Source organism: Oncorhynchus gorbuscha, linkage group LG18 (assembly GCF_021184085.1).
Source record: "Oncorhynchus gorbuscha isolate QuinsamMale2020 ecotype Even-year linkage group LG18, OgorEven_v1.0, whole genome shotgun sequence".
Taxonomy (NCBI): domain Eukaryota; kingdom Metazoa; phylum Chordata; class Actinopteri; order Salmoniformes; family Salmonidae; genus Oncorhynchus; species Oncorhynchus gorbuscha.
The window spans coordinates 40,836,788-40,849,024 of NC_060190.1; the positions used below are offsets into that span (position 1 = coordinate 40,836,788).

Genomic DNA, 12,237 nt, shown 5'->3' on the forward strand with positions numbered 1-12,237 from the left:
GAGTCCAAATGAGTTTTTTGGTTCCAACCACCGTGTCATTTGTGAGGCGCGGTGTGGGTGAACGGATGATCTCCTTATGTGTTTTTCCCACCATAAAGCATGGAGGAAGGGTTATGGTGTGGGGGTGCTTTTCTGGTAACACTGTCTATGATTTATTTAGAATTCAAGGCGCACTTAACCAGCATGGCTACCACAGCATTCTGCAGCGATATGCCATCGCATCTGGTTTCGGCTTAGTGGGACGATCATTTGTTTTTCAACAGGACAATGACCCAACACAACTCCAGGCTGTGTACGGGCTATTTTTTTACCAAGGAGAGTGATGGTGTGCTGCATCAGATGACCTGGCCTCCACAATCCCCCGACCTCCTCCAAATTGAGATGGTTTGGGATGAGTCAGACCGCGGAGTGAAGACTGTTGAAAAAGCATTCCAGTTGAAGCTGGCTGAGAGAATGCCAAGAGTGTGCAATGCGGTCATCAAGGCAAAGGGTGGCTATTTGAAGAAACTCAAATATAAAATATTTTGGTTGCTGCATAATTCCATGTGTTCATAGTTTTGAGGTCTTCACTATTTCTACAATATAGTAAAAATAAAGAAAAACCCTTGAATGAGTAGGTGTTCTAAAAACTTTTGACCGGTAGTGTAGTTCTTAACTTGTCTACATTTGGCAAGTTTACCAACAAATTTGTGCTTTCCATCAGGCCCCTCGTGGCATTTTGTTACCTGACATGTACTTTACTTGCATAAAACGGTTGGATGGAAACCTGTTTACTCACATCTTTTAAATAGTAATCGGGGAAATACATTCTGTAACAGGAAATACAAATGGTTCAAACATAATATTTTTTGATGAAAGCTACGAAAACATGTTTTCCATCAGAGCTGGCCAGAAAAGTGACATGTGAACAATGGATCAATATCACCGTGCATTTCATGAGATTTATACATAGCACTTAATTTCTCTGATTATAGCCTACTGTATCTGTAGTGGTGAAGGTATGACACTGGGAGCAAGATTAGCCTTCAATTTTAAAACATAGCTTGAAGAGGTAGGCCTAAACATCATGTGTTTAGTCATTTGCCAAACAAAAACATAGGCTTCATTGTTTTGGGGGTTATTGTTTTTCTGAAGGGAATTGTTCCATCCTACAAATTCAAGCGGTTGATATATTGTAACTTCCCTTTAATATCTTAATTAATATCTTGATTACTATGTTAATCATCCCTCATCTTATTACCACAAACTATGCCTCTAAGCATAAGGATTGACTTCAAAGTCATTGTCTGCCAAATCCAATTGAACTTTTCAGTTTGACTCAACGTAGTCAAGATGGACAGTCATTGTACCAAATTATACTGAGAAGAGAAATGGGCCTAGTTGCTTTGAATTAAATGGCATTAAACGTGTGTTATTTATTGAGCTTGAATTGCAGTCATGTAATAGCCTAGTCAATGGCCTATAGTCTGGATTGAAGAAACTATTGAATGCCAGTTAGAATCTGACATTTGTCAAACTTTGCATTCAAACTTTGCATTCAATTCAAAATGAGATGTGAATGTTTTGTCAAAGAATGGTGCAATGAATGTGTTCTCCCGTATGCCTTGTCCCAGGTCAGTGGCTTCAGGCCTCAACTCTCCTGCCAAAACCAACTCCATGGAGAAAAAGCTTCATATTAAAAGCAAAGAACTTCAAGAAACTCAAGACAAATGTCACAAGGTACTGTACTGCTTATTTTTATTTTTTTCCCGGGAAATGGGCCACATGTAAATGATTGCGAATGGTGGTCTATATCTAAAGTCTCCGGGCACTATTTAACCTGAATGTAAACTAATCTTGACACTCCAACAGTATTCACCTTCTCCGATGAGTTGTTTTTACACACTGATTTTTAAATGATCTTATTGAAATATCTCATTGGAATCCGAGAGAATTAGGAGGTTGTCGTGGAGTTATAATGTCCATACGTCAGCGTAGCATATGCATGGCAGACTCTCTAGATGGATATTGATTTGAGTGCTATAATAACCAATATAGTAAAAAAAATCTGCTTTTTAACCAAATTCATTACTGTTAATTAATTATGTATTGATTAACAGACGGGGCAGGAGATCTCTCGTGGCATTTACTGTGACATGGGGCAAACGTTGAACTCCTTTTGAGTGACTATCTCGTCTCATTTGACAAAATGTGTACAACTCTGAGAAATAAACATTTCTATATACAGTGGGGAGAACAAGTATTTGATACACTAACGATTTTGCAGCTTTTCCTACTTACAAAGCATGTAGAGGTCTGTAATTTTTTATCATAGGTACACTTCAACTGTGAGAGACGAAATCTAAAACAAAAATCCAGAAAATCACATTGTATGATTTTTAAGTAATTAATTTGCATTTTATTGCATGACATAAGTATTTGATAAAGCAGAACCTAATATTTGGTACAAAAACCTTTGATTGCAATTACAGAGATCATACATTTCCTGTAGTTCTTGACCAGGTTTGCACACACTGCAGCAGGGATTTTGGCCCACTCCTCCGTTCAGACCTTCTCCAGATCCTTCAGGTTTCGGGGCTGTCGCTGGGCAATACGGACTTTCAGCTCCCTCCAAAGATTTTCTAATGGGTTCATGTCTGGAGACTGGCTAAGCCACTCCAGGACCTTGAGATGCTTCTTACGGAGCCACTCCTTAGTTGCCCTGGCTGTGGGTTTCGGGTCGTTGTCATGCTGGAAGACCCACCCACGACCCATCTTCCATGCTCTTACTGAGGGAAGGGGGTTGTTGGCCAAGATCTCGCAATACATGGCCCCATCCATCCTCCCCTCAATACGGTGCAGTCGTCCTGTCCCCTTTTCAGAAAAGCATCCTCAAAGAATGATGTTTCCACTTCCATGCTTCACGGTTGGGATGGTGTTCTTGGGTTTGTACTCATCCTTCTTCCTCTAAACACAGCGAGTGGAGTTTAGACCAAAAAGCTCTATTTTTGTCTCATCAGACCACATGACCTTCTCCCATTCCTCCTCTGGATCATCCAGATGGTCATTGGCAAACTTCAGACGGGCCTGGACATGCGCTGGCTTGAGCAGGGGGACCTTGCGTGCGCTGCAGGATTTTAATCCATGACTGCGTAGTGTGTTACTAATGGTTTTCTTTGAGACTGTGGTCCCAGCTCTCTTCAGGTCATTGACCAGGTCCTGCTGTATAGTTCTGGTGCTGATCCCTTACCTTCCTCATGATCATTGATGCCCCACGAGGTGAGATCTTGCATGGAGCCCCAGACCGAGGGTGATTCACCGTCATCTTGAACTTCTTCCATTTTATTATAATTGCGCCAACAGTTGTTGCCTTCTTACCAAGCTGCTTGCCTATTGTCCTGTCGCCCATCCCAGCCTTGTGTAGGTCTACAATTTTATCCCTGATGTCCTTACACAGCTCTCTGGTCTTGGCCATTGTGGAGATGTTGGAGTCTGTTTGATTGAGTATGTGGACAGGTGTCTTTTATACAGGTAACGAGTTCAAACAGGTGCAGTTAATACAGGTAATGAGTGGAGAACAGGAGGGCTTTCTCAAAGAAAAACTAACAGGTCTGTGAGAGACGGACTTCTTACTGGTTGGTAGGTGATCAAATACTTATGTCATGCAATAAAATGCAAATTAATTACTTAAAAATCATACAATGTGATTTTCTGGATTTTTGTTTTAGATTCCGTCTCACAGTTGAAGTGTACCTATGATAAAAATTACAGACCTCTACATGCTTTGTAAGTAGGAAAACCTGCAAACCTTTGACACGGTATAATAGCTAGCTTCGGTGTCCCTTGTGGCTTCCTTCCTAGATGGAGCAGGAGATCTCTAGGTTTCAGCGCAAGATGACTGACCTGGAGTCAGTTCTGCACCAAAAGGATGTGGAGCTCAAAGCCTCTGAGAACCAGAGGACCATCCTGGAGCAGGACCTGGCCACCTACATCACTGAGTGCAGTGTGAGTACCTAATGCTATGTGTCCATCCGAAACTATCCTTACGGTTACAGCTATTTTGCTAGAAAAGTAATGTGTTAACTCTGTGTTCACATATCTAGTTGCATATCAACACAGTTGAGTGCATATTGGACAGTGGAGTGTCTCTTACATTCTTTTTCTTCATTACAACCTTGTTATTGCGTCCCATATAGTTTAGTATATGCATGACTGATGATAATGCGGTGTCGTCATGCATTTCTCCATTTGATTAGAGTAGACCTACTGCATTATAGGGTGATATATTTGAATGCGTTGTGATTTATTTACTGTGTGTGCGTGTGTTTTTTGTGCGTGTGTTTCCACAGAGCTTAAAGCGCAGCCTGGAGGCAGCCCGTGTGGAGGTGTCTCAGGAGGATGACAAGGCTCTGCAGCTGCTGCATGACATCAGAGAGCAAAGCAGCAAGCTGCAGGAGATCAAGGAGCAGGTAGAATCACACTTCAACTTTGTCTTCACTTCATCAACCCCTTCCTTACCAGTGAACAGCATGCTTACTGAGTTTTCACCCAGAGGGCCGTATGCATCAAGCATGCGAGAGCAGGGCTCTACAGTGCAACCATTTTACTTGCAAATGCGCCGAAATACTTTGCTGTGCGGAATGGAATTGTATTTTAGAAGCTATGTCTAATATCGCAAATATTTTTCAGTGTGCGCCTACATCATTCAACGTAGCTGCACACGTGTTCCTTGTAAAAACAAGTCTGCATAGAGCCCTGCAGAGTATGAGTTGGATCAGGTCATGATGTGTGAAAGGCCAAAACTGATCTTTGATACATACAGCACCAAACCTACTAACTAACCCTCTGCCTTTCTGAGTTGTATGCGTCACACAACTAAAATAGTGTCCCAAACTCAAGACATGTCCTCTAGAGGTTCTAGTAAGGGAAATGCCATTTTGTAGACTTTCCCAAAATCTAGAACACAGACAATTCACTCCTATGTCTATGATCAGGATGATCAGGACTTGCATTTCAGGGAAGTTAGGAACCAATATACACAGGCAGTTAGGAAAGCAAAGGCTAGCTTTTTCAAACAGAAATTTGCTTCCTGTAGCACAAACTTCAAAACGTTCTGGGACACTGTAAAGTCCATGGAGAATAGGAGCACCTCCTCCCAGCTGCCCACTGCACTGAGGCTAGGAAACACTGTCACCACCGATAAATCCACGATAATTGAGAATTTCAATAAGCATTTTTCTACGGGTGGCCATGCTTTTTCCGCCTTGCTACCCCTACCCCGGTCAACAGCCCTGCACCCCCCATCGCAACTTACCCAAGCCATAAATTCAGATGGCTGATGTTCTGAAAGATCTGCAAAATCTGGACCCCTGCAAATCAGCTGGGCTAGACAATCTCTTTCTAAAATTATCCGCCGCAATTGTTGCAACCCCTATTACCAGCCTGTTCAACCTCTCTTTTGTATCGTCTGAGATCCCCAAAGATTGGAAAGCTGCAGCGGTCATCCCAATCTTCAAAGGGTGAGACACTCTAGACCCAAACTGTTACAGACCTATGTATGCCCTACCCTGCCTTTCCAAGGTCTTCGAAAGCCAAGTTAACAAACAGATCACCGACCATTTCGAATCTCACCGTACCTTCTCCGCTATACAATCTGGTTCCCGAGCTGGTCTTGGGTGCAGCCACGATCAAGGTCCTAAACAATATCATAACCGCCAACGATAAAAGACAATACTGTGCAGCCGTATTCATTGACCTGGCCAAGGCTTTCGACTCTGTCAATCACTACATTCTTATCGGCAGACTCAATAGCCTTGGCTTCTCAAATGACTGCCTCGCCTGGTTCACCACCTACTTCTCAGACAGAGTTCAGTGTGTCAACTTGGAGGGGCTGTTGTCCAGACCTCTGGGAGTCTCTATGGGGGTGCCACAGGATTCAATTCTCGGGCTGACTCTTTTCTCTGTATACATCATTGATGTCACTCTTGCTGCTGGTGATTCTCTGATCCACCTCTACGCAGATGCCACCATTCTGTATACTTTGGACACTGTGTTAACAAACCTCCAGACGAGCTTCAATGCAATACAACTCTCCTTCCGTGGCCTCCAACTGCTCTTAAATGCAAGTAAAACTAAATGCATGCTCTTCAACCGATCGCTGCCCGCACCTGCCCGCCTGTCCTGCATCACTACTCTGGACGGTTCTGACTTAGAATATGTAGACAACTACAAACTCACACTAAGCATCTCCAATCCAAAATTAAATCTAGAATCGGCTTCCTATTTCACAAACAAAGCATCCTTCACTCATGCTGCCAAACATACCCTCGTAAAACTGACTATCCTACCGATCCTTGACTTTGGCGATGTCATTTACAAAATAGCCTCCCAACACTCTACTCAGCAAATTGGATGCAGTCTATCACAGTGCCATCAGTTTTGTCACCAAAGCCCCATGTACTACCCACAACCTGTATGCTCTCGTTGGCTGGCCCTCGCTTCACATTCCTCACCAAACCCACTGGCTCCTGGTCATCTGTAAGTCTTTGCTTAGTAAAGCCCTGCCTTATCTCAGCTCACTCACTGGTCACCATAGCAGCACCCCCCCCCCCGTAGCACGCGCTCCAGCAGGTATATTTCACTGGTCAACCCCAAAGCCAATTCTTCCTTTGGCTGCCTTTCCCTCCAGTTCTCTGCTGCCAATGACTGGAACAAATTGCAAAAATCACTGAAGCTGGAGACCCATATCTCCCTCACTAACTTTAAGCATCAGCTGTCAGAGCAGCTCACAGATCATTGCACCTGTACATAGCCCATCTGTAAATAGCCCATCCAACTATCTCATCCCCATATTATTTATTTTTGTCTCCTTTGCACCCCAGTATCTGTACTTGCACATTCATCTTCTGCACATCTTATCACTCCAGTGTTTAATTGCTATATTGTAATATTTATTTATTGCCGTAGTGACCTAACCTTACCTCATTTGCACACACTGTATATAGATTTTTTCTATTTTGTTATTGACTGTACGTTTGTTTATTCCATGTGTAACTCTGTTGTTGTTTGTGTTGCACTACTTTACTTTATGGTCCTTCTGTAGCTCAGTTGGTAGAGCATGGCGCTTGTAACGCCAGGGTAGTGGGTTCGATCCCCGGGACCACCCATACGTAGAATGTATGCACACATGACTGTAAGTCGCTTTGGATAAAAGCGTCTGCTAAATGGCATATATTATTATATATTATTATTATTCTTGGCCAGGTCGCAGTTGTAAATCAGAACTTGTTCTCAACTTGCCTACCTGGTTAAATAAAGGTGAAATTAAAAAAAGAAAAGAATGTAACATCCTGCAAGCACTGAATAGTCATTGAGCACCTTTTGTAGCCTGGGCCTAGCCAGTCCAGTGTTACTTTTCCACTCTCTCATATCTACATTGTAAGATCATACAGAATCCCTTTTCATATTTGCAATGCATAATGCTATGTACATATTTTTTTTATTTAACCTTTCATTTAACTAGGCAAATCATTTAAGAGCAAATTCTTACTTTACAATGACGGCCTACGCCGGCCAAACCCTCCCCTAACCCGGACGACGCTGGGCCAATTGTGTGCTGCCTTATGGGACTCCCGTCCACAGCCGGATGGGATATAGCCCGGGATCAAACCAGGGTCTGTAGTCACTCCTCTAGCACTGAAATGCAGTGCCTTAGACTGCTGCGCCACTTGGGAGCTGGATGTGCTCTTTAATACAGTATATCTGTTCTTTAATACAGTATTATTGTACTCATCACTAACTGTACAGTATCATTGTCTTTATTACCTTATTCTGTGACCCTTCACGTAAATACTGGTCGACAAATGAGGCACATACCCACACACTTTGTCATAGAGGGTATGGCTTTATTATGTGGCCCTTTGTAGTAGACCTGGGAATTGCCATGGATCTCGTAATATTATCATGATACTTGGTGCCGATACAGTATGCATTGTGACTCTCACGATTTTATATGTTTTGGGATTCGATACTGTGATTTTATTGCGATTCGATGTTCTGAACATTTTGCTAACCATATGTCTGCTGCAGAGGGATGAGAGGACACGTTTTGATCAGTCATGGAAATGAAATCTCTGAAAATAAATTGACTCCGAGTTTTGGTAAAGGTACAGCCAACTAGCAAAAATAATATTGTGACATTGTCAAAACGATACGATATATCGTTAAAAAAATAATAACATCCAGATATGCAACTGTATTTCTGTATTCCCCCCCATCACTACTTCGTAGCTCAGTTGGTAGAGCATGGCGCTTGTAATGCCACGGTAGTGGGTCCGATTCCCGGGACACCCATATGTAAAATGTTTGCACGCATGACTGTAAGTCGCTATGGATAAATGTGTCTGCTGAATGGCATGTATTATATTTAGAACTCTGTGTCCCTTTAAACAAAGATACAAGGAGCTACACACACACGCACACAAAATCCTTTGTAGAAACTAGCCTAGCGTACCTCTGCAGTCTCTAACTCTCTGGTCTGGTGTGAATCTCTGGGTGATTGTCTGTGGTCTAGGAGCCAGTGATTGGTCTAGGAGCCAGTGATTGATGCCCTCTGAGGCAGGCAGCAGTGTGAGAGAGTGTTCCACACCCAGAGTAGGGATCAGCAGGCTTAGCAAGCCTCTCTTTGTCTGTGATTCATCCTCTCCACATGCTCATGTACTATAGAGCGGCAGGTAAGAGGCTTTTAACCCCACCGTCTCAATGAGAGGCTCATTCTACTGCTGTTAGTATAACAAGCCAGCTCTTGTCGGATATTATCAACAATATTATTAGAAGCGGGTATGTGTAAATCATGAAGGGAAAAGGCTAACGAGGATTTTTATTTTGACAGTGTGATGATTATAAGGATGATGTTTTCCGCCCTGAAGAGTGGATGTCATTATAGTAATTATAAAACCTTTTAAAATCCTCCACGACAACTCCGCAGAAACGATGAGCCAGTCTCTCTCACACACACACACACACACACACACACACACACACACACACACACACACACACACACACACACACACACACACACACACATTCATGAGACTTTAATTCCCTGGGGCCCAGAATATGTTCATCTTGGCCTGCATACAGTATAGTGCTCCAGGAGTATAATGCCGAGTTAGAGGAGACAGACACACACACACCCTGAACCCTTGTCTTTCTCTGTGCGCCCGGCCGAAGGAGTACCATGCCCAGCTGGAGGAGATGCAGGTCACCATCCGGCAGCTGGAGGAGGACTTGTCTGCCGCCAGGCGCCGTAGTGACCTGTACGAGTCAGAGCTCCGAGACTCCCGGAACACCAGCGAGGAGCTCAAGAGGAAGGCTGTGGACTACCAGCAGAGGATCCAGAAGGTGTGTGAATACTGAGTAGGACCTCCATGGAGGTGAATGCAGGTGCAGTCGGAATGCTAACATGTCGGATTTCTGTCCCCAAGGCGAAGGAGCAGGGTAAAGCTGAGGTGGAGGAGCTCCTTTCCAAACTGGAGAAGGTATGCCGTCCTGTCCATGGGTGAACTGTATTGTGGATTACTCTTCAAAAATCTTTGGGTGTCGAATCGTCGTTTTGTATAGTCCCATAGAGAATGAAATGGATAATATCAATAATTGATGTATTGCCTTGCACTGATGCGTTTTGGCCTCAGCCTTCGGCAGAGATTAGGTCCCATTAATAATAGATACATTTCACACATTGACATTACAGTCAGCTAATCTTTTATACTGTTTTTCAGACCAATGCGGAACAGCAAGTGAAAATCCTGGAACTCCAAGACAAACTCTCCAAGGTATATTTTCTAAAGTACATAGCGCACACACACACAGGGGTCCTGGATGTCACCGTAGAATAGCTTTGTGAGCCCAAATGAATGTTTAGTCATCAGCTGTCACCACTGTGGTCCAATAGGCACATACAGGTGAAGTCGGAAGTTTACATACACTTAGGTTGGAGTCATTAAAACTCGTTTTTCATCCACTCCACAAATTTCTTGTTAACAAACTATAGTTTTGGCAAGTCGGTTAGGACATCTACTCTGTAAACCTCTGTCCCACTGGGAATGTGATGAAAGAAATAAAAGCTGAAATAAATCATTCTCTCTGCTATTATTCTGACATTTCACATTTTTCAAATAAAGTGGTGATCCGAACTGACTGATTTGTGAAAATGTAATTGGCTCAGGTGTATGTAAACTTCCGACTTCAACTGTAGCTTTGATTAGCTTCTGATGTAATCAGTCATTGACATTCACAGTTCACTGAAGTTGTGGGTACAAACGATTCTTGGCTAAATGGCAGTGCCATTTATTTATATCGTGTCATGCCCTTGCTTCCTGTGTTCTTGGGAATAAAAAGGCATGAATCCTAATGGGCTTTGTTGTCTCCACACAATGTCTAATTTGACTCTTGACCCCCAGGCGGTGAAAGCCAGTACAGAAGCCACAGAGCTGCTGCAGAACATCCGGCAGGCTAAGGAACGTCTGGAGCAGGAGCTTGAGCGGCTGCGCGGCAAGGCCGACCCCAGCGACTCCCTCCGACGACGTCTCAGAGAGACCGAGGTACGGTTGCTCATGTGTAGTTGTGTTTATGTAAAAAGAAAATGTATTTGTTTTTGAATTGTAATGATTTATTGTGTTACATCCATGTACTGTGTTTCAGTCACAGGAGGTTGGTGGTACCTTAATTGGGGAGGATGGGCTCGTGTTTATGGCTGGAACGGGATTAGTGGAATGGTATCAAACACATGGTTTCTATGCGCTTTGATGCCATTCCATTCACTGCGTTCCAGGCGTTGCTATGAGTCGTCCTCCCCTCAGCAGCCTCCACTGATTTCAGTGTTGTTGACAGTCATGTGGGTATTATTAAGAACTTGTTGTGTGTCCTGCAGGAGGGCAGGAAGACCCTGGAGAACCAGGTGAAGCGTCTGGAGATGGTGGAGCGACGAGAGAACAAGCTGAAGGATGACATCCAGACTAAATCCCAGCAGATCCAGCAGATGGCTGATAAGATCTTGGTGAGAGCCAAGGGATAAGTCCCCTCTTAATACCCTGACCCCCCCCTCCACTCCTCTATCCCTCTCTATACTACCTTTATCCTAGAGCATAGATTAAAGCATGCACACACACACACACATAGGGAATGTCCTGCTTGCTGCCCCATGGCATGCACACACACACACATAGGGAATGTCCTGCTTGCTGCCCCATGGCATGCACACACCCATTTCTCTCACTTTGGATGTCCCGCCTGCTGTCACAAGCCACGAAGAAACCACGGCTCACACAGGCGACGTCTTTCTTGACGCGCACCGGCCCGGGCTGCATGCCAACATGAACGGCCACCGCTACCACCGTGTCATGGATAAACAGCTCTTCCAAGCAAGTGTCTCTGTCATGGACTGAGTGACAGTGTGGATAGTGCTTTCATCCATATTTTGTTGTTTCATTTTGTAGGTCTTTGTTGGTACCTTGCATGATATATGGTGTGTGTGTGTGTGTGTTTGTTTGTACAGGAGCTGGAGGAGAACTTGAGGGAGACCCAGTCAACAGCCCAGCGGATGGAGGCTCACCTGGTCCAGAAGGAGAGGCTCTATGAGGACAAAATTAAGGTAGAGAGGACTTTTTAAGTCAGCCTGCAAATCATGGTCTCAAGGATATCTTTATGTATTGAAAAGTGTGGCTAAGTGAGCCTACTAGTGACTTGGCTTTCTCTGTCCCCCTGGACTAGGTGTACTTTTTGATTGGGCACACCATAGCAAAACAGTTTGCAACAGAAATAAATACATCTGTGTTCTTATTGGACAAGGTCAGGTAGTACCTTCGCATTGCACTACTCAGTTTCAAAACATTTTGAACACTGCCCAGGTTCTGGAGGCCCAGATGAAGGTGGACCTGGCAGACAAGGAGAGCCTGGAGTCCAAACGGGCCCAGCACGAGGAAGAGGCCCGGGAGAAGTGTAAACTCCTCAGTGAACAGAAAGCGGTAAGGCCAATTTTCACAAGGAGTAATATAACTAATACAATGTGTTTGACTTCTTTCTCTCTGCCAGGCTTATCAGTTCTGCTCAAGCAGGGAAACTGTGCTGAAAGACAAAAAAAATGAAATGAGGTGCAGCTGGAGAAGTTAACTAGCATACTTGCTTTGTACTTTTTAATTGACTGCGCTCTTTGATTGTAGCCTGTTCCTTACTATATTGCTGCGCAAAGCTGTGTAG

General features: G+C 43.9%; 1 protein-coding gene across 7 annotated transcripts in view; it reads left to right on the top strand.

Annotated features, from left to right (window-relative positions):
- cita (citron rho-interacting serine/threonine kinase a) overlaps positions 1 to 12,237 on the top strand; it is a 54,074-nt gene that overhangs the window by 13,031 nt on the left and 28,806 nt on the right. For all 7 annotated transcript variants that reach the window (XR_006833185.1, XR_006833186.1, XM_046311056.1 and 4 more), the window contains 10 exons: positions 1,614 to 1,719; positions 3,841 to 3,984; positions 4,329 to 4,448; positions 9,214 to 9,384; positions 9,468 to 9,521; positions 9,762 to 9,815; positions 10,443 to 10,583; positions 10,913 to 11,038; positions 11,537 to 11,632; positions 11,889 to 12,005. Coding sequence is in view for 5 of the 7 variants with exons in the window: in XM_046311056.1 (XP_046167012.1) it covers positions 1,614 to 1,719; positions 3,841 to 3,984; positions 4,329 to 4,448; positions 9,214 to 9,384; positions 9,468 to 9,521; positions 9,762 to 9,815; positions 10,443 to 10,583; positions 10,913 to 11,038; positions 11,537 to 11,632; positions 11,889 to 12,005 (1,129 nt within the window). In the remaining 2 variants the exon portion in view is untranslated. The remainder of the gene's footprint in view (positions 1 to 1,613; positions 1,720 to 3,840; positions 3,985 to 4,328; positions 4,449 to 9,213; positions 9,385 to 9,467; positions 9,522 to 9,761; positions 9,816 to 10,442; positions 10,584 to 10,912; positions 11,039 to 11,536; positions 11,633 to 11,888; positions 12,006 to 12,237) is intronic.